This window comes from Trachypithecus francoisi, unplaced genomic scaffold (genome assembly GCF_009764315.1).
Source record: "Trachypithecus francoisi isolate TF-2019V2 unplaced genomic scaffold, Tfra_2.0 Lachesis_group11, whole genome shotgun sequence".
NCBI classification, from domain to species: domain Eukaryota; kingdom Metazoa; phylum Chordata; class Mammalia; order Primates; family Cercopithecidae; genus Trachypithecus; species Trachypithecus francoisi.
In genome coordinates, this window is record NW_022681456.1 from 121,710,966 (window position 1) to 121,733,014 (window position 22,049).

At 42.7% G+C, this 22,049-nt stretch overlaps 1 protein-coding gene across 2 annotated transcripts in view; it reads left to right on the forward strand.

Annotated features, from left to right (window-relative positions):
• Positions 1-11,925, forward strand: part of A2ML1 (alpha-2-macroglobulin like 1) — a 55,639-nt gene extending 43,714 nt beyond the window's left edge. For both annotated transcript variants that reach the window (XM_033222887.1, XM_033222888.1), the window contains exons 29-36: positions 1,026-1,240; positions 3,442-3,657; positions 3,832-3,959; positions 4,119-4,209; positions 4,721-4,789; positions 9,269-9,371; positions 9,823-9,864; positions 11,202-11,925. In XM_033222887.1, coding sequence (XP_033078778.1) covers positions 1,026-1,240; positions 3,442-3,657; positions 3,832-3,959; positions 4,119-4,209; positions 4,721-4,789; positions 9,269-9,371; positions 9,823-9,863 — 863 coding nt within the window. In that variant the 3' untranslated portion in view covers position 9,864; positions 11,202-11,925. The remainder of the gene's footprint in view (positions 1-1,025; positions 1,241-3,441; positions 3,658-3,831; positions 3,960-4,118; positions 4,210-4,720; positions 4,790-9,268; positions 9,372-9,822; positions 9,865-11,201) is intronic.
• Positions 11,926-22,049: the final 10,124 nt, after the last annotated feature.

The window sequence follows — 22,049 nt, forward strand, 5'->3', positions numbered from 1 at the left end:
CTTCAGGTTATCCGTTAACTGTCATCTTGGCTGTCACAGAGATTTCTTTTGGTCTCATGTCCTTTTTTTTTTTTTTTTTTGAGACGGAGTCTCGCTCTGTCACCCAGGCTGGAGTGCAGTGGCCGGATCTCAGCTCACTGCAAGCTCCGCCTCCCGGGTTCCCGCCATTCTCCTGCCTCAGCCTCCCGAGTAGCTGGGACTGCAGGCGCCGCCACCATTGGACTGTCTTCTAAGCATATTTCATGTAGTTGGCCTCATTAGCATTTCTTCATGGTTTCTCAGAGTTCTTACATGTGCTCTGCCATTTTTGTTCTACTTAAAATGTTGAATCTTTTTCGTTTGTTGTTCGTTTTTTTAGATGGAGTTTCACTCTTGTTGCCCAAGCTGGAGTGCAATGGGGCGATCTTTGCTCACTGCAACCTCCACCTCCTGGGTTCAAGCGATTCTTCTGCCTCAGCCTCCCGAGTAGCTGGGATTAGAGGCATGCGCCACCACACCCAGCGAATTTTGTATTTTTAGTAGAGATGGGGTTTCTCCATATTGGTCAGGCTGGTCTCAAACTCCCGACCTCAGGTGATCTGCCTGCCTTGGCCTCCCAAAGTGCTGGGATTATAGGCGTGAGTCACCACGCCCAGCCTAAATCTTTGATTAAATAAAATAAATGCTGAAAAATTCATAAAACTGTAAGCAAACAAAAATTGCCCCCACACACAGAGATTCTTGTAAGAAGCTTCTATTTACCTATTTCCATTAACATCAAAACTGATAAATTAACAAGGGTGGTTTTCATGTAATTGCTGGAGGCAGGAACATTTATTGATGCGTCTAGCTTTACACACACGTGCACACATGCATCCTTGCATTTACATCAAGGGCAGTTAATCAGCTACAGCTAAGACATTTTTTTCTACTCTGTTGAATTCTCAGTTGGTACTTTCTCTGCTCTAAGATGCTGCATTTACAAACTGAATGTGGGAAAGCCAGTTCCTTCTAAGGATATCCTAGTTATGTTTCTTTTTCCACAGGAGAATCCATTCACTGGAGCTACAAACCTACTCCATCATCGAATGCCAGCCCTTGGTCTGAGCCTGTGGCTCTAGATGTGGAACTTACAGCATATGCATTGTTGGCCCAGCTTACCAAGCCCAGCCTGACTCAAAAGGAGATAGCCAAGGCCACTAGCATCGTGGCTTGGTTGGCCAAGCAACGGAATGCATATGGGGGCTTCTCTTCTACTCAGGTAAACAGTCTGTTCTCCCACTGCCACTTAACAGGTAGAATTAGATCTTGTATGGAGATAGAGGAAAAGGTATTGTCCTTGCCCTCTCGGTCCAGGGTCTTAGAGAGGAAAAGCCTGTGAAAAATATATAGAAGTATTCATAAAATAGGTTATATGAGCACATAAATAGTACCAGATGCATTTAATTTTCTTTTTTTGTTGACTGTGAAACACTGGGGCCGGGCATGGTGGCTCAAGCCTGTTATCCCAGCACTTTGGGAGGCTGAGGCAGGCGGATCACCTGAGGTCGGGAGTTCGAGACCAGTCTGACCAACATGGAGAGACACCATCTCTACTAAAAATACAAAATTAGCCAGTCATGGTGGTGGGTGCCTGTAATCTCAGCTACCTGGGAGGCTGAGGCAGGAGAATCGCTTGAACTCGGGAGGCGGAGGTTGCGGCGAGCCGAGATGGTGCCATTGCACTCCAGCCTGGGCAACAAGAGTTAAAACTCCGTCTCAACAACAACAACAACAGCAACAACAACAATTTTAACTTTGTTTCAGAAAGATTAATTAGCCACTTGGTGTGTGAGACAATTTAGAAGAGAGAAACGCTGGACTTGAAGAGATCAGGAGACTGTTTTATCTAGGTTAGGGGTAAGGGGAAATTGGGAAATTGAATGAATGGTGTGGCAGTAGGGAAAAAAAAGCAGGGTAGAATTGTATGATAAACTCAAATCATAAAAAAATTATTTTAGATTATAATGAAGAGAGTAGTCATTAATTTATTTATTCTGAAAATATTATTAAATATCTACCATGTCCATATCACTTTGATGAGGCTACAGAAGTAACTACGAAAATATATTTCTTGTCCTCATGAAGATTATAATCTGATTTGTTGAAATTGGCCAATTTCACTGAAGATATAACATGTAAATCAGACCTGAAAGAATGAACATCTTTTAATAGATTGCATGTTTGGTAAAAATGTTAAAGGCACCAAGTTTAAATGTGGTAATGACCTAATCAAAACTTAAAAAAATTATAGGGTACTATGCCTCCCTGTTTCAGGGAAATGCTTGGCCAAAGATCAGAAAAGACTCCTTTCTTCTTGCTCGGTCCTAAAAAATTATAATATATAATAATATTTTTGGAAAGCAGTAGGTGAAATGTTTACAACTCGCAGTGACAGGTATATGTCAGAATCATTTTTCAATGAAATCCTTGGCTATCACAAGAGGTCATATATCATATATTACTCACACTGGTTTTTCAGCTGACGGTGAGGTCCCTTTCTTTGAATTGTCTCCATATGTTCAAGCAGTAAAAAACCTCTCTGGTTCCAGTCCACAAAGGGTAAACAAAAACTGTTTGTAGATGGCCAAGCTGCACACATAGAACTTCTTCACGGCTTCACCAGGGTGGGTGATCTGTCTTCCTGTTTTGTAGGACAGTGATAATGTTGAAATAAGAATGTCTTTTTCATTTGTGAGATGAAGAAATAGGGGGTTTTTTTTGTAAAAGATATTTTACACAGTATCAAGCATGTAGAAATTTTCATAACATAGAGCGAGATATGACAATTCATTCACTTTATTCATTTTTCTTTCCCCTTGTAATTTATATGAATTATGTTTTCAGAATGAAACAGTTCAAACGTCACTATACCAGGCTCACTTAGTGACAGTTATCTGTCTTATTCCCAGAAAAATAAAAGATTGTCACATGGTGTCATGGCTAAGAAGCCAGCCTGCAAGGAAGGCCTTTCCTAGGTCCCTGATGCTCCTTCCAACTGTGAGGTAGAAGATCATCACACAGTTAAATGACGTCATAGGCTGCAATTTCTAGGGCTATCATGTTAATACTGTTTCCTCCCCAAATAAGGAAGCTGTAAAATATATACTGAACAGTTATCCACTTGCTTCTAGCAATAACTCATTCTGAAGCTGTTTGACTTCTGAATATGAATTGATTAGGTTAACCAAGTAACCTACGGATGTTCAGTAGTACCTTGTTGATGGTGATTTTCTATAAAAGCAAGCTACTGTGATTTCTATGTCAGCTTCTCCAGAGAAGGTGGGTATAGTTCTCTAAATACTTAGAGGAGGCATCATCCAAGCCAACTAACAACAACCACATGTGTGGGTTATAGAGTTGTTCAAGGTTAATTCCAATGACTCACAAAATGGTAAGTATACGTTTGGTTGTTTCCCTCAGGATACTGTAGTTGCTCTCCAAGCTCTTGCCAAATATGCCACTACCGCCTACATGCCATCTGAGGAGATCAACCTGGTTGTAAAATCCACTGAGAATTTCCAGCGTACATTCAACATACAGTCAGCCAACAGACTGGTATTTCAGCAGGAGACTCTGCCCAACGTCCCTGGAATGTACGCGTTGGAGGCCTCAGGCCAGGGCTGTGTCTATGTGCAGGTAAGTAGAGATCCATGAGAAGGAATGTACATTGGGAAGGAGAGTCTGAGGGCATCTTCCCCTTAGGCCTTCTCTCTCTCTCTCTCTCTGTTTCTCACTTGTAAGAAAAGTAGTTTGAACTGTACAATCTTTAAAGTTCTTTCCAACTCTGATTTGGCTGTTTCTTCCTACCAGACAGTGTTGAGATACAATATTCTCCCTCCTACAAATATGAAGACCTTTAGTCTTAGCGTGGAAATGGGAAAAGCTAGATGTGAGCAACTGACTTCACCTCGATCCTTGACTCTCGCTATTCACACCAGGTGAGGAAAGCTGGGGTGATGGTGGCCGGCAGAGTACCTGGTCTGAGGAGCTGAGGTGGGACACGTGTGTGTGTGTGCGTGTGTGTGTGTATGTGTGTTGGGTATGCAGAGTGCACTGAGGTAATAGGCTCACATGTGTTTTCTTCTTCCTGCTCTCAGTTATGTGGGGAGCCGTAGCTCTTCCAATATGGTGATTGTGGAAGTGAAGATGCTGTCTGGGTTCAGTCCCATGGAGGGCACCAGTCAGTTAGTAAGTTACTTCTGTTTTCTTCATTTATCTAGCTGTGAGGGGACCTGACAGTATAATAAAAAAAACTGGTAAAATGGGCATCATGGCATGTGTGTGTATATATACACACACACACATATATACATGGCATGTATATACATACATATATATGTATATGTATGTACATTTGTAAGAAAAGTAGTTTTCATATATATATGGCATCCATATACACGGTGTGTGTATATATACATATGTAGGTATATATACATGTATATATGTGCATATATATACGTGTGTGTATATGTATATATATATACACGCATACACACAAACTCATGATTGGATTATTTAAATGGGCTGCAAGGTTGTAGCAGACATATGACATGCAACTTGTAATAGTCTCGGTTCCCTTTTCCTACCTTTTCCACAGTATGTATTGTTTCCTTGATCATGGCAGAGCTTTGGAAGAATACTGTAGGGGATAGGGAAGGCTCTGGCTCTTAGTCTCTATTTTTCTCCCTCTCTTATTCAGCTTCTCCAGCAACCCCTGGTGAAGAAGGTTGAATTTGGAACTGACATACTTAACATTTACTTGGATGAGGTAGGTATTCAGGAACTAGATCAAAGAACTGGATTGCTTATGGATCTTCATGACTTCTCTTCTAATCTGTATATATGGGTGTCACACACATGGGGATGAGGGGCCTGGGAGTGAGTCCACACCCTGCCATGAGTTCTGCCTCCATGCTGGTATACCCTAAAACACCCCACTGTGCCTCTAGAGGAGCCCTGTCCAACAGACCTCTAATGTGAGCCATTTACATAGTTTAAAGAGTTCTGGTAGCCACATTTAAAAAATAGAGGAACAGATGAAATTAAATTTAATGATATATTTTATGCAAGCTTATATACCTCAAATATTTCCATTTTACTATACAATTAATATACAGAAGTATTAATGAGATATCTACATTCTTTTTTTTTTCTGTACCACACCTTTGAAATCCAGTACGTACAGCACTGTCAGTGCATCTCAATTCTGTCTGGCCTCATTTCAAGTGCTCAATAGCCACAGGTGACATGGCAACTCTAGAGTATGCTATAGTAGTTAATAGCAGAAGCTCTGAAGCCAGACTGCCTGGGCTGCAATCTTGGTTCTAGCACTGGCTGTGTAACTCGACAAGTTGTTGAAAGTTAGCTGTAAAATGTGTGTGGGTAGGGGTCAAAATAGTTATCTCTTAGAGTTCTAGAAAAGACTAAATTATTTAAGACATGTAAAAATATCTAGAACTGTACCTGGTACAGAGTAAGCCCTCATTACTCTATAGCCATTTGTATCATTTTAACATAATGTTAATATTACTTAATGTTAATCAGACATTGTATATAACCTTTCATTTTAATAAAACAAGAAGTTCTCAAGGACTAACAACGTTCTAAAAATGGTTAACAATGCTCCTTTTCATGATATTCCACTCCACACAAGGAACAAAGTTATCCTTATTGTATATAACCAACAGACAGGAATATCCCAAATCAAAAGATGCTGTTGTTAGTAACATCCATTTCCAACCCCCTGCCCACCCACCAACCCGATCATCTAACTGTGTTTCCTATCTTCCCAGGAGCCAGGGTTTTGTTCACGTTGTGTGAGCTGTGTATAGCTTCTTTTGACATAGCTCGGGTTAGCTTATCAGGCACTACCCTGTAATCATGATGTTGCGGTTTAAAACTTTGCCAAGTTTCTGATGCTTTCATACATGACTTATTCAAGTCTTACAGCAACCGACTGAGACTTGGAGAGAGAGAGTGGCTTGTCCGAGTCATACCATCTGTCCGTGTCTAGGGTGGGAGCAGAACCTGGGGAGTCTGATTTCTATGACACCATGCCTGAGACGGTGATGAACTGCTTGCTCCTCAGTGTGTCCTGCCAAATTGGCCGGTTGGCTTCTAATCTGAAGCATCAGGTCTAATGGTCTAAAAGGCAGTGCTAATGATTGTATCTGTGGTGATTTCCTCTTTTCTGTGTGTCTTCTCCCTTGTGGTCTTGATCAATTTCACCAGAGGATGACCTTATTCACATATATAGTCTTCCTTATTCTTTAATGAACTTGTACTATAAATGTCCCTCTAGGTACATGCCATCCCTGTCCCACAATCTCAGACAAGTAGTGTTTTCATTGTCATTCACTTATATTCTTAATTTGTTGGGAAACACATGAAAGTTTTTTTTTTTTTTTTTTTTTTTTTTTGTTGAGACGGAGTCTCGCTCTGTCGCCCAGGCTGGAGTGCAGTGGCCGGATCTCAGCTCACTGCAAGCTCCGCCTCCTGGGTTTACGCCGTTCTCCCACCTCAGCCTCCCAAGTAGTTGGGACTACAGGCGCCCGCCACCTCGTCCGGCTAGTTTTTTGTATTTTTTAGTAGAGACGAGGTTTCACCATGTTCGCCAGGATGGTCTTGATCTCCTGACCTCGTGATCCGCCCGTCTCGGCCTCCCAAAGTTTTTCCTTGCCTTAGATGCCATTTAGTCAGATATTAAAACTGCTACTAGCCAGCTTTTTTTTTTTTTTTTTTTTTTTTTTTTTTTTTTTTTTTTTTTTTTGAGATGGAGTCTCACTCTGTCGCCCAGGCTGGAGTGCAGTGGTGCGATCTCGGCTCACTGCAACCTCCGTCTCCCGGGTTCAAGCAATTCTCCTGCCTCAGCCTCCTGAGTAGCTGGGATTACAGGCACCTGCCACCACACCCAGTTAATTTTTGTATTTTTAGTAGAGACAGGGTTTCACCATGTTGGTCAGGCTGGTCTCGAACCCCTGACCTCGTGATCCACCCATCTTGGCCTCCCAAAGTGCTGGGATTACAGGCGTGAGCCACCGGGCCTGGCCCTACCCCAGCTTTCTTTTGGTTTATGTTAGTCATTGGCTTTAATTCGTTATGGTGACCAAATGATAGAAAAGAACAGTGGTTCTAAAAGTTCTTTGTTTCAGGATCCCTTTATACTCTTAATTTACTGAGGACCTCAAACAGCTTTCAGTGAAGTGGATTTTAACTATTGGTCTTTATCATGTTAGAAATTAAAACTGAGACAATCTTAAAATATTTATTAATTTAAAAACAATAATAAACTCACTACATCTTAATATAAATAACATTTTTATGAAAATAACTATTTTCTGTCCAGGCGTGGTGGCTCATGCCTGTAATCCCAGCACTTTGGGAGGCTGAGGAGGGCAGATCACAAGATCAGGAGTTTGAGACCAGCCTGGCCAATATGGTGAAACCCCATCTCTACTAAAAATACAAAAATTAGCTGGGCGTGGTGGCGCACGCCGGTAGTCTCGGCTACTTGAGAGGCTGAGGCAGAAGAATCGCTTGTACCCAGGAGGCAGAGGTTGTGGTGAGCCGAGATCGTGCCACTATACTCTAGCCTGGGCAACAGAGTGAGACTCTGTCTCAAAAAAAAAAAAAAAAAAGGAAAAGAAAAAGAAAAAGAAAATAACTAGTTTCCAAAACAAAAAAATAAGAATAGTGACATTGTTTTGCATTTTTGCTTTGATATCTGGCTTAATCAAAGAGAATGAAATTTTCTATTTATTCCTACATTCAAACCATTGCAATATTATACATAAAGTAGCCTCTGATAACTCTACTGTATACTTGTTTATTTTTTAGTTTTTTAAATCTCTTTCCCCAGAAGGAAACAATCTCCTGTATATTTGTAAGAGAATGAGAGTGGAAAAAAAAGTCTTAATATCATTCTAAAAATAATTCTGACCTCTCAGATACTCTGATGCAAACTCAGGGATCCCTGGAGTAGGGGAGGTCCCTCGACCACACTTTGAGAGGCACTATACCTGAAGAACTTTGGAAATCCCTTCCAATTAGGCGTTAATAGCTCTATACCAAAATTTATAATATGATTTTTTTTTTTTTGAGACAGGGTCTCACTCTGTTGCCCAGGCTGGACTTCAGTGGCCCAATCTTGGCTCACTATAATCTCCACCCCCAGGTTCAAATGATCCTCCCACCTCAGCCTCCCAAGTAGCTGGGATTTATTTTCTTGTTATAGTAAAGTAACTTATACAATTGCCTTAGATTCTCCATTTACTAATTTATTCGACAAATATTTACTGAGCAACCAACATATGCCAGTCACTTTTCTAAGTGATGGAGAAGTAGCAATGAAAACAATAGATATGATACCTGGCCTAAGAGTGCTGATATTTTAGTGGAGAGACAACAATATTCAAGTTTTTAAAAATTACATGTATATGTGTATACACGCACTTTTTTTTTCAGCAGTAGTGTTATGCAGCATAAGGGGATAAAGAGTGCTGGTGAGGCAGGCCAGGGATGTGACTATTTTTAAATAAGGTGTTCAAGGAAAGCCCCTTTGAGGAGGTATCATTTGCTCAGGGACCAGATTGAAGAAAGCAAACCAGTAAGGGGCATAGAACTGTTGGAGTAAAATGCAAGCCTCTGCTTTCTTTGGCCACTTTGACTAATTTAGTGGAGAAACCATGGGTCAGGGTAGACCATGAACAAAGGGAACCAGTTCACAAGAGGGCCAGAGAGCTGTAAGATCCTAAGAAGAAAAAGCCAGGAAGTCGGCAGGAGGCAATGTCTTAGGGCAGACTGTCATAGGGCAGTAGAGGTAGGTAGAGAGTTTCAGAAATTTTTTTTTTTTTTTTGAGTTGGAGTCTCGCTTTATCATCCAGGCTGTAGTGCAGTGGTGGCATCTCGACTCACTGCAACATCCGCCTCCCAGGTTCAAGCGATTCTCCTGCCTTAGCCTCCTGAGTAGCTGGGATTACAGGTGCCAGCCACCATGCTCGGCTAATTTTTGTATTTTTAGTAGAGATGGGGTTTCACCATGTTGGCCAGGCTGGTCTGGAACTCCTGACCTCTGGTGATTCACCCACCTCGGCCTCCCAAAGTGCGGGGATTAGAGGCGTGAACCACTGTTCCTGGCGGGGTTTCAGAAAATCTACATGAAGACAGCAAGGGTCTTTTAACTCCACATTGCATAGAGTGTAATTTTCATTTTAGTTCTAAGGTATTGTTTCATCTGTCTTCCCCACAGCTCAGTAAGAACACTCAGACTTATACCTTCACCATCAGCCAAAGTGTGCTGGTCACCAGCTTGAAACCAGCAACCATCAAGGTCTATGACTACTACCTACCAGGTGAGAGGCCTGGACTGAAATGAGAGCTGAGATCTTACCTGCATCTCCCAACTTACTTCTGCCTCATTCTTCATGGCTTCTCTCTTAATTTTACAAATACTCCTTCCCAAGCCAAGTCGCACGTAATTAAATGATCTAATCTCCTAAAACATTTTAATTCAGTTATGTGCCATTTTTAAGTTGCGTACATTTGATATGATGTGGTCCTCAGACCAAGAAGAGAACAATGTGAACCATCGTTCTCAAAGGGCTATTTCTGTTATTTCTGCTATGATTAATAATTTGTCACAATGTACAAATATTAGTGATTGAAACTTTCTTGTAATTCTGAATATGCTCATAACCTGTAGAGATTCTCCAGAAAGGGCTAAAGCAGTAGCTTTTATGAAGCATTTTCCCTCTGAATATAGGAGACCCTCAAAGTAATAATATGTCTTATTTCATTTTACAGATGAACAGGCAACAATTCAGTATTCTGATCCCTGTGAATGAGGTAAGTCCAGCGGAGAAATGGGTGGAGTTATGGGTTAGGTGGCAGAAGTTAAGAGGAGCCTCTTTCAAGTTACTGTTATTGTCTTTTTTTGAGATAGAGTCTCACTGTGTCGCCCACGCTGGAGTGCAGTGGCGGAAGTTGAGTGGCTCACCTCCCAGGTTCAAGTGATTCTCCTGCCTCAGCCTCCCGAGTTGCGGGATTATAGGTGCCCACTATCACGCCTGGCTAATTTTTGTATTTTTAGCAGAGACAGGGTTTCACCATGTTGACCAGGCTAGTCTTGAACTCCTGACTTCAGGTGATCCGCCTGCCTCGGCCTCCCAAAGTACTGGGATTACAGGCATGAGCCACCACACTCAGCCCTGTTATTGTCTTTTGGAAGTTTATTTTTGATAGAAAGTGAGCTTTCCTTTTTTGTCTTAAACCTTTTTTTTTTGAAAGAGGGTCTGGCTCAGGCTAGAGTGCAGTGGCGTGATCTCAGCTCACTGCAGCCTCTGCCTCCCAAGTTCAAGCGATTCTTGTGCCTCAGCCTACTGAGTAGCTGGGATTACAGGCATGTGCCATCACGTCCAGCTAATTTTTTTGTATTTTTAATAGAGATGGGGTTTTGCCATGTTGGCCAGGCTGATCTCAAACTCCTGGTCTCAGGTGATCTGCCTTCTTCAGCCTCCCAAAGTGCTGGGATTACAGGTGTGAGCCACCGTGCCCAGCCTGTCCTAAACTCTTGAAAATAGTTTATGTCGGCTGGGCGCGGTGGCTCACGCCTGTAATCCCAGCACTTTGGGAGGCCGAGACGGGTGGATCACGAGGTCAGGAGATCGAGACCATCCTGGCTACCACGGTGAAACCCCGTCTCTACTAAAAAAATACAAAAAACTAGCTGGGCTAGGTGGCGGGCGCCTGTAGTCCCAGCTACTCGGCAGGCTGAGGCAGGAGAATGGCGTAAGCCCAGGAGGTAGAGCTTGCAGTGAGTCAAGATCCGGCCACTGCACTCCAGCCTGGGCGACAGAGCCAGACTCCGTCTCAAAAAAAAAAAGAAAATAGTTTATGTCAGAAAAAGTTAATCTTGGTATTAAAACAATACTTTTTTCTGTCAGATTGAAAATAGATTGACTTTTCCTAATATTTTTACATAATACATCTTTGGTATATGAAAATACTAAGATGAAAGTAAAGGTTACCTGATTCTACTCCTGTGAGATAACACTATTAATAATCCAATTGTGCATTTGTGAGTTATTTTGTATACAGAGGTCAAGTATCCTCTATATATGTAACGAGCTTCTGAGTATCACAATGTGTTTTATTTTTTGTTTGTTTGATTGTTTGCTTTTCAGGATAGAAGCTGCAAAGAGATCAATTAGTCCTCTATGTCATTCCTGGAGGGTGGCACATTCTTCTGTGGCTTGAAGCAGAACTCATTCAATCACATAATTTAATTTCTCTGACTAGTAAATGGGTAACAGATGAATATGTCTGAATTTCAGCTGTAATGCTTTCTAGTACCTTTGCAAAGAGGTGGGATAGGAACAAGCACTCAGAGGAGGCGCTGTATGGGCAAGTCACAGGGGGAAGAAAGGTGGTTTAGCTGTTTTGTGTAGCCATTTAGGGGGCTCTCCAGAGAGGAGACAGTGGTGGAGGGTGAACTAGAGAAGACAAGAATGTCTTCCTAGGCTGGGCGCAGTGGCTCATGCCTGTAATCCCAGCACTTTGGGAGTGTGAGGTGGGCGGATCACTTGAGGTTGGGAGTTCAAGACCAGCCTGGCCAACATGGTGAAACCCGTCTCTACTAACAATACAAAAATTAGCCAGGTGTGGTGGCACGGGCCTGTAATCCCAGCCCCTTGGGAGTCTGAGGCAGGAGAATCACCTCAACACTGGAGGTGGAGGTTGCAGTGAGTTGAGATTGTGCCACTGCACTCCAGCCTGGGCAATGAAGCAAGACCCTGTCTCTAATAATAATAGTAATAATAATGTTTTTCTAGAGTTTAAATCTAAAGGAAAATGTGATTTAGGGCTTTGGGAATTGGCTAAAAAAATAAAAATGGAAAAGAAAATCTGTGCATTTAGTTCTATACATATTTCTTTGGAAACCAAAAGTTCTTTTAAAGATGATGATCATCCTTTCCCCCAAAACTCACAATTTGGCTTCTTCCTTAAACCTTTTAACCCAGACTTCTCAAAGAATCATTTTAAAGATGTGAGGACAGGTTAGAATAGAGAATTTTAATTATGAGGCTGCACTCATCCAGCCCACTACTGCGGGGCAAACAGTGATTGATTACAAGAAAAGTGGCTGGCCAGAATGCCCTCTCCATCTCTCTCGGTTTCTCTTCTCCATGATTCTCCCAGCCTTTCCCCACATGGGCTATCTATCACTGTGCAAGCACTTCCTCGGAGCAATGCTTTCGTTTTGGAAACAGGTTTGGAGGCAAAGGGATAAGGGAAGTAAGATGAATGATACTTAACAGAAAAGATTCTCTAGGCAATTACACCCTTTTATCCTGGGTCTCCACTGGATCAATTATGCTCCCCTTGATTGTAAATTCTGACTGAAAAGTCAGGGAAAATAAGTACATTCTACAAAAACAAAAAAATGACAGATGGGACCTACTTAAACTAAAGAGCTTCTGCACAGCAAAAGAAACTATCAACAGAGTAAACAGACAGCCTAAAAAATAGGAGAAAATATTAACAAACTGTGCCTCCAACAAAGAACTAATATCCAGAATCTATAAGGAACTTAAACAAATCAGCAAGAAAAAAACAAGTAATTCCATCAAAACGTGGGCAAAGGGCATGAGCAGACACTTCTCAAAAGAAGAGTACAAGTGGCCAATAAACATATGAAAAAATGCTCAACATCACTAATCATCAGAGAAATGCACAATCAGAACCACAATGAGATACCATCTACACTAGTTAGAATGGCTATTATTAAAGTCAGAAAATAATGGATGTTGGCGAGGTAGCAGAGAAAAGGGAACTCTAACACACTGTTGGTGGGAATGTAAATTAGTTCAGCCACTGTGGAAAGCAGTTTGGTGTTTTCTCAAAGAATTAAAAATAGAATTACCATTCAACGCAGCAGTCTCACTACTGGGTATATACACAAAGGGAAATAAATCTTTCTACCGAAAGGACAAATGCACCTGTACATTTTTCGCAGCACTATTCACAATAGCAAAGACATGGAATCAGCCTAGATGTTCATCAGTGGTAGATTGGATAAAGAAAATGTGGTCCATATATACCATGGAATACTATGTAGGCATAAAAAAGAATGCAATCAGCCCAGTGCGGTGGCTCATACCTATAAACCCAGCACTTTGGGAGGCCGGGGTGGGTGGATCACCTGAGGTCAGGAGTTGGAGACCAACCTGGCCAATATGGCAAAACCCCATCTCTACTAAAAATACTAAAACCTAGCTGGGCATGGTGGTAGGTGCCTATAATCCCAGCTACTTGGGAGGCTGAAGCAGGAGAATTGCTTGAACCCAGGAGGTGGAGGTTGCAGTGAGCCAAGATCACGTCATTGCACTTCAGCCTGGACAACAAGAGCAAAACTCCGTATCTAAATAAATAAATAAATAAATAGAATCAAATCATGTCCTTTGCAGCAGCATGGATGTAGCTGGAGACCATTATCCTAAGTGAATTAATGCAGAAACGGAAAACCAAATACTGCATGTTCTCACTTTAAGTGGGAGCTAAACATGTTGTACACATAGACACAAAGATAGGAACAACAAGCACTGGAGATTCCAAAAGGGAGGAGGAAGGAAAGAGGGCAAGTGTTGAAACCCACTTTCAGGTACTATGTTCACTATTTTGGCAATGGGATCAGTAGCTCAAACCTCAGCATCATGAAATACACCCATGTAACAAAACCTGCATATTTACGCCCTGAATCTAAACCTGTATATGTACCTCGTGAATTAAAAAAATTTTTTTTTTTTTTTTTTTTGAGACGGAGTCTCGCTCTGTCGCCCAGGCTGGAGTGCAGTGGCCAGATCTCAGCTCACTGCCAGCTCCGCCTCCCGGGTTTACGCCATTCTCCTGCCTCAGCCTCCCGAGTAGCTGGGACTACAGACGCCCGCCACGTCGCCCGGCTAGTTTTTTGTATTTTTTTAGTAGAGACGGGGTTTCACCGTGTTAGCCAGGATGGTCTCGATCTCCTGACCGCGTGATCCACCCGTCTCGGCCTCCCAAAGTGCTGGGATTACAGGCTTGAGTCACCGTGCCCGGCCCGTGAATTTAAAATTAAAAAGGCCAGGCATGGTGGCTCACTCCTGTAATCCCAGCACTCTGGTAGGCCAAGGTGAGCGGATCACTTGAGCTCTGAGTTCGAAATCAACCTAGGCAACATAGCAAAACTCCGCCTCTACCAAAAATACAAAAATTAGCCAGGCATGGTGGCGTGTTCCTGTAGTCCCAGCTACTCCGGAGGCTGAGGTGGGAGAATCGCTTGAACCCGGGAGGAGGAGGTTGTAGTGAGCCGAGTTTGCACCACTGCACTCCAACCTGGGTGACAAAGTGAGACCTTGTCTCAAAAATAAATAAATAAATAAACAAATAAATAAATAAATGTGTATACTGAAGAGAATATTTCCCCAAGCCCAGAGTCACAGTTGCATTAATTGTTCTGTCCTTTTATCTTCCATCCTTGTGTCTGTCCTGGTCCTTCTAGGAGTTCCTATAGTGAGGACAGATGGGGTAAGACACGCAGAGGTCATCCCCTGGCTTGCCTCTCGGCTATCAAAGGAAGAGAACAGAGGGAACTCTGAAGAAAAGATAGTTGCCGGGCGCGGTGGCTCACACCTGTAATCCCAGCACTTCGGGAGGCTGAGGCGGGCGGATCACTAGAGATCAGGAGTTCAAGATCAGCCTGGCTAACATGGTGAAAAACCCTGTCTCTACGAAACATCCAAAATTAACTGGGCGTGGCGGCGCGTGCCTGTAATCCCAGCTACTCGGGAGCCTGAAGCAGGAGAATCACTTGAACCTGGGAGGCGGAGGTTGCAGTGAGCTGGGATCGCACCACTGCACTCCAGCCTGGGTGACAGAGTGAGACCCGGTCTCCAAAAAAAAAAAAAGAAGGTAGTCATGAAAAAAAAAGAAGGTAGCCCTTCCACTCACTAAAAGCTCCACCCTATGTACATTTGGGTCTGCAGCACTTACCAGAGCATTCCCCCTTTTGGAATAAAAGGAAATGGTGATCCTCAAGACTTAAGAAGTGGGCAGAACACAGGTTAAATGATTAGGATAACTCTTTATTCTTGTATCTTTGGGATTTCAGATGGGATAAAAAGAATATTCTTATGCTTAAATCATCAACTATGCGGAATAAAAGGATGTTAATAAGAACATGTACATTGTCCAACTCACTGAAATATAAACATTTGTGCATATCTGAGAAGGTGATTGTGAGGATTAGGTGGCATTTAGCATTCAAGTGACACTTGGTGTTATAGTACTTATAGTAAATACTGATACATATATTTATTATATGTCAGGTATTGTACCAGGCCTGGGAATACAAAGATAAATAAAATGAAGTTTCTATCCTCAAGAAGCTCACAGCCTAGTGGAGGGAGGAAGGAAACAAACAAGTTAACAGTTATAATACAATGTGACAAAAAAGAATGATAGAAGAAAGCAAAAAAAGCTATGGGAGGCCGGGTGCGGTGGCTCACTGGCTCACGCCTGTAATCCCAGCGCTTTGGGAGGCCGAGGCAGGCAGAACACCTGAGGTCAGGGGTTCGAGACCAGCCTGGCCAACATGGTGAAACCCCATCTGTAGTAAAAATATAAAAAATTAGCCGAGTGTGGTAGCAGCGCCTGTAATCCCAGCTAATCGGGAGGCTGAGGCATGAGAATCACTTGAATCTGGGAGGTGGAGGTTGCAGTGAGCGGAGATTACACCACTGCAGTCCAGGAGCCTGGACAACAGAGCAAGACTCTGTCTAAAAAAAAAAAAAAAAAAAAAAAAAAAAAGAGGTGAGAGAAAGCATAGTATTTCACCCAAGTAATTCAGTGTACTCATGGATTGTGTGTGTGTATGTGTGGGGCGGGGTGGGGGTGGGGGGGTAGTGTGTCTTCAAAGTTAGACTGGGAAACAGAGATTGGATAATGACTTGCTTTTGAGAAAGATCGTTCTAGCAGTAGTGTGAAGAATGGGGTGGAGAAGAAGAAAGCCAAGTCCTTGAAACCATTTAGGAGACTGCTACAGTTATCCAGGTAAAAGTTGGTGAACGGGCAGTGGGAGGGAAAGGAGGGGACGTTCAACAACTACTTAGCTTAGGAGATAGAATCAGGAAGACTTACTGACATCAAAGACAAAATGTACCAGACAATTACAGAGGTGGTTTTATTCGGGCCATTGCAATCAAGAACATGTTCATTAATTAATAACATCTCAGAGAAAAGGAAGGGGACCTGAGGTTTCATAGAGGCAGTGAAACAAAAGAGTCATACATAAATCTTATGGGAGCCATAAGGAAGGATGGAGATGAGGTTTTTTATGGAATATGTGTGAGCAGGGTGGTTCTTTGCAGTTAGCTGTTTTGTTGGAATACAAAAGGTTGGAGGGTTTTGGAAAACAAAACGATGGGTAAATTTCTTAACTCACCTGTTTTACAGCAGCACAGGGCTCAGGTGGCTCACCGGTGTCAGAGACTAAGTGAATGCAAGACAGGAGAGTAAGGGAAGAGGCTGGGAAGACTGCCAGAATTCTAGACGGTGGACTACATACAGGAGAAAAACCTTTTCCTCTACCTGGTAGGTTTAGTATGTGGGGCCTGCAAATGAAACCGAGAAAAGGCAGATGAACGGAAAGGTTATTTCACAAGCATGTGAGAACTTCACAGGGAAGAAGTGAAAACAAGAGAAGCAATTAGGAACGGGGGCTTATATGCTATTTTAACAAAGGACAAGTTGTGGATACATAACAAGACAAAGGAAGTGGGATTTGGGCATGTAGGGGCAGTAAATTATGGGAAGGTAAATACATGGGAGGCACTAATGGAAGACAATGGCTATTTTAGTAAGATTTGTTTATGCAGATTCAAGTTGGTGCTGACTTTCTGTCTCTTGTGATATGAGTTATTCTCCTTCTCTTGATATGGGAGAGGGGAAGAGAGACACTTTCCTTCATAAGGGGAATTTTATACTCTGCTTTTAAGTGTTTCTTAATTGCCTTCCAGCTCAAAATCATACTTACGCCAAAGTGGCACAGTTTGGACTGGCATATTCTGATCCCTTTTAACTGGGTGGATGGTGCCATCCATGCAGGTAGAGAGATATAGAAAGACAGAAAATAGTGTGTTCTGTTTACTGTATTAAGTTTGAGAATGTGTAAGGCCTGATGATGAAGATGTTGAGACAGTGGGATATAAAGGGTCATGTCAACCACTAAAGAAAGAAATCTGAAGATAAAGATGGGCAGTTAGCAGCAAATAGGTACTGAGAAGCCAAGGGTGTAGAGGACTAGCTAGGGAATAGGAAATGAGAAGAGGAGAGAAGGAAAGGGAGGGCCAACATTTCAACAGCAAAGGAAGAGAAGGGACTTCAGAACCCAGATCCCACCAATACTTCTTCCCATAACAATGGCTTCTTGAAGGGTTTCCCTTCTCCTACCTCCCCCTTGAATTCCCCTCTTCATCAAGGATTTGGTACGAAGTGGAAAGGAACCAGTATCAGAAAAGAAGCCTACGTTTTTTTTTTCTTTCTAAGAATCCTACCTTAACAAGCAAACTATGTCACATTTGGAGCACAGAGAACTTTCTATCCTTCTTCCTGTAGCCCTGATTGAAATATTTATCATATCCCATCCAGACTGTTGCAAAAACCCTGTTGCTGCTCCTTCTATGTCAGAACATTCCTCCACCCCATGTCTATTATTATACTTCACATATTCTCCGTGCACACGGCTGCCTCCATTCAACTAACCCTTATAATTGTGTCAGGTGATGTACTACTAGCTATTTAAAATCTGGGCCAGGTGCAGTGGCTCCCACCTGTAGTCCCAGCATTTTGGGAGGCTGAGGAAGGAAGATCACTTGAGCCCGGGAGTTCAAGACCAGCCTGGACAACATAGCAAGACCCCATCTCATTCTTTTTAAAAAATAAAATCCTAATCTGATTATGTCATTCATTTGTTTAAAACCCTTCAGGAGCTCTTGGGGGTAAAGCTCTATTCCTCTTCATGGCATACCAGACTTTCATGACTATTTTCTTCCTGCCCCCTCCCTGCCAGCTCCATATTCAGCCTTTGACCCTCACACTTCAGGAACACCAAACATTGGGTTCCCAATTTCCACTAAAATCTCCGATAACTTTGAAAGATGCTTTCTATCAGGCTTGAAAAGCCTTTCTCTCTTCTGCTTGGAGGACTTCCACTAGTCCTTCAAGGAATGGCCTCCAAGGTGTGTTTCCTACTCTGGCAAGGCTTCCTCAAGAGCTCTGTGCTCCTACAGCACCTGTGATTCCGGCGGAGGATTTACCAAGCTGGGTTACCGTTTTCCGTTGACCCTCCCATCTCCCCCATCAGAATGTAAGATCTCTGGAAGCTTGGACCCTGTGCTGGGTACTTCCAACTCCCCCCGACCACACCCCATTATCTGTTCTCTTTATCACTGACAAAAAGTACAATTTTATTTGGAGCAGCAACGTGCCCAGCTAAAATCGTCACCTTCTCAGAATCGCTTGCAGTTAGGTTTGGCCATTGGGCAGAATTCCAGCCTACAAAAAGTAACCGGAAGTCCCTGGAAAGTATTTCCTTCTTCTTCTTCTCTCTCTCTCTCTCTCTCTTTTTTTTTTTTAGATAGAGTTTCACTCTTGTTGCCCAGGCTGGAGTATAATGGCATGATCTCGGCTCACTGCAACCTTCACCTCCCAGGTTCAAGCGATTCTCCTGCCTCAGCCTCCCAAGTAGCTGGGACTACAGGTGCCCACCACCACGCCCAGCTAATTTTTGTATTTTGAGTAGGGACGGTGTTTCACCATGTTGGCCAGGCTGGTCTCAAACTCCTAACCTAAAGTGATCCACTCGCCTTAGCCTCCTAAAGTGCTGGGACTACAGGCGCTAGCCACGGCGTCCAGCCAGTATTTCCTTATTTAATAAAATGACAAAGCCTCATAAAGGGAAAGCTTTTGGTCCTTCCACCTCCTTACTGGAGCAAGGACAAGATACCTGGAGGAAGAGTAATCATTTTGCAACCACACTGGTAAAAACCATACGCTGAAAGCCGGGCATGGTGGCTCACACCTGTAATCCCAACACTTTGGGAGGCGGAGATGGAAAGATCATTTGAGATCTGGAGTTCAAGACTCTCCTGGGCAACATAGCAAAACCCCGTCTCTACAAAAAATAAAAAATTAGCTGGTCATGGTGGTGTGTTTGTGGTCCCAGCTACTCTGGAGGCCGTGGTAGGAGAATCGCTGTGAGCCCGGGAGGCTGCTATTGCACTCCAGCCTGGGCGACAAAGCCAAACCCTGTCACAAACAAACAAACACACCAAACAAACAAACCCCCACACCAAAAAGCCATACACTGAAGGTGAGAGGGCAGAGGGACCAGTGGAGCGCAGCTGCTTGAGGACCTCACAGATTCATCCCGGATGCGTACCCTTGTACAGCTTGGATGATCAGTGAGAAAAATTAATGGTTTCCTTTTTTTTTTTTTTTTACCTTTTTATTGAAGTATAATAAACAGAAAATATATATAAGTGTACTTCAATGAATTTTCACAAATCGAAAACACCCGTGTAACCAGTGTCCAGAACATTTCCAGCATTCTTCTTTTTTTGTTTATTTAATTATTTTTTTTTTGGATACAGGTTCTCACTCTGTCACTCAGGCTAGAGGGCGGCATCACAGTCACAGCTCACTGCAGCCTCAACCTCCCAGGGTCAAGCGATCCTCCTGTATCACTTTCCTGAGTGGTTGGGACCACAGGCTGGTTCCACCAAGCCTGGCTGATTTTGGTATATTTTGTAGACATGGGGGTTTTGTCACATTGCCCAGGCTGGTCTTGAACTTCTGGGCTCTAGCCATCCACCTGTCTGAGCCTCCCAAAGTGTTAGGATTATAGGCGTGAGCCACCATGCCCAGTCTCCAGCATTCTTGAAGCCCACTCCCCAGTTTTGGTCACCAGTCTCCAGGAGAAACCATTATACTGATTTCTAAGAGCATAGATTAGATTTGCCTGTACTTTTTGCCTATAAAAACAGGTATAGGTACAAATTTTTACTTTTATTTCTGGTTTACTTCATGCGACAATATGTTTGTGATATTAATCAATATTGTTGCAATTATAGATTACTCATTCTATTGCTACATAGTATTTCATTTTAAGAATATGCCTCAATTTATTTATCCATTATATGACTGACGGGTAAGTTTGAGTGTTGCTACTCTAAAGCAAAATAAATCTCCCCAAAATCACTAGGTCAAAGGGAAAAGTCAAGATGGGCATTGTGTGGGGCAAATCTGCCTCTCATTCTATTCCTAAATAAGATACCTACAAAGATTAAAAAAAAAAGAAAGAAAGAAAGAAAGAAAGAAACGAAGGAAGTTATATACCTCCCTCACAATTTGCCCACCAGGAAATTCATTGTAGAAAAAGGATAGGCAGAACTCAAAGTCACCCCTCTGCTCACATGAGACGAATGCATTTCTGATGGCTTCCTTTGTTCTGATGTTTCACTGAACCAGACTAAGGCGTCAGTGACTATTCTTGTCAATTGTGCATTCAGTGAAAGGCTAATCAGAAACTCAAAAAACATGCAACGTTTGTGTCTTATCTACCTATGACCCGCAAGCCTCTTCTCCACTTGGAGTTGTCCTGCCTTTCCAGACTGAACTAATGTACAACTTACATATATTGATTGATGTCTCATGCCTTCCTGAAATGTATAATTCCAAGCTGTGCCCCAACCACCTTGGGCACGTGTTGTCAGGAACTCCTGAGGCTGTGTCACAGACATGTCCTTAACTTTAATAAAACTTTCTAAATTGATTGAGACCTGTCTCAGATACCTTTTGGTTTCCACCACTATAAATAGCACTGCTACAAGTATTCTAATACATGCCTTTTTGTGAACATATTATACACCTTTATGTTGGGGACATATCTAGGAGTGTAATTGCTAGATCATACGGTATATATGATTTTTGCTTTCGTGGATACTACAAAATCATTTCCCAAAGTGTTTGACCAATTTACACTCTCAATAAGAAGGTACAAGATAATTCCAGTTATTCTACACCCTTGGCAACATTTTGGTAGATCTTGAGTTGTTTATTTTAGCCATTATGTTAAGCGTGCACTGGTTAACAGAAGACTGGTTTTTAATTGTATTTTCCTAGTAAAATAAAGTTGAGGCCGGGTGCGGTGGCTCAAGCCTGTAATCCCAGCACTTTGGGAGGCCGAGACGGGCAGATCACGAGGTCAGGAGATCGAGACCATCCTAGCTAACACGGTGAAACCCTGTCTCTACTAAAAATTACAAAAAACTAGCCGGGCGAGGTGGCTGGCGCCTGTAGTCCCAGCTACTAGGGAGGCTGAGGCAGGAGAATGGCGTAAACCCAGGAGGCAGAGCTTGCAGTGAGCTGAGATCCCGCCACTGCACTCCAGCCTGGGCGACAGAGCGAGACTCCGTCTCAAAAAAAAAAAAAAAAAAATAAAATAAAGTTGAATACTTTTTTTTTTTGCTCATTTGGATATCCTCTTTTTAAAGAAGCAGTTCTATTAAGATACAATTTACATGCCACGCAATTCTCCCATTTAAAGTGTACAACTCTGGGCTGGGCGCAGTGGCTCACGCCTGTAATCCCAGCACTTTGGGAGGCCGAGGAGGGCATATCACATGAGGTCAGAAGTTTGAGACCAGCCTGGCCAACAGGGTGAAACCCCGCCTTTACTAAGAATACAAAAAATCAGCCGGGTGTGGTGGTATGTGACTGTGAAAATAAAATAAAGTGTACAATTCAATGGCTTTTTTTTTTTTGAGAGAGGGTCTTGCTCTGTTACCCAGGCTGGAGTGCAGTGGCACAATCTCAGCTCACTGCAACCTCCACCTCCCGGGTTCAAGCAATTCTCCTGCCTCAAACTACTAAGTAGCTGGGATTACAGGCATGCATCACAATGGCTGGCTAATTGTTTTGTATTTTTAGTAGAGGCA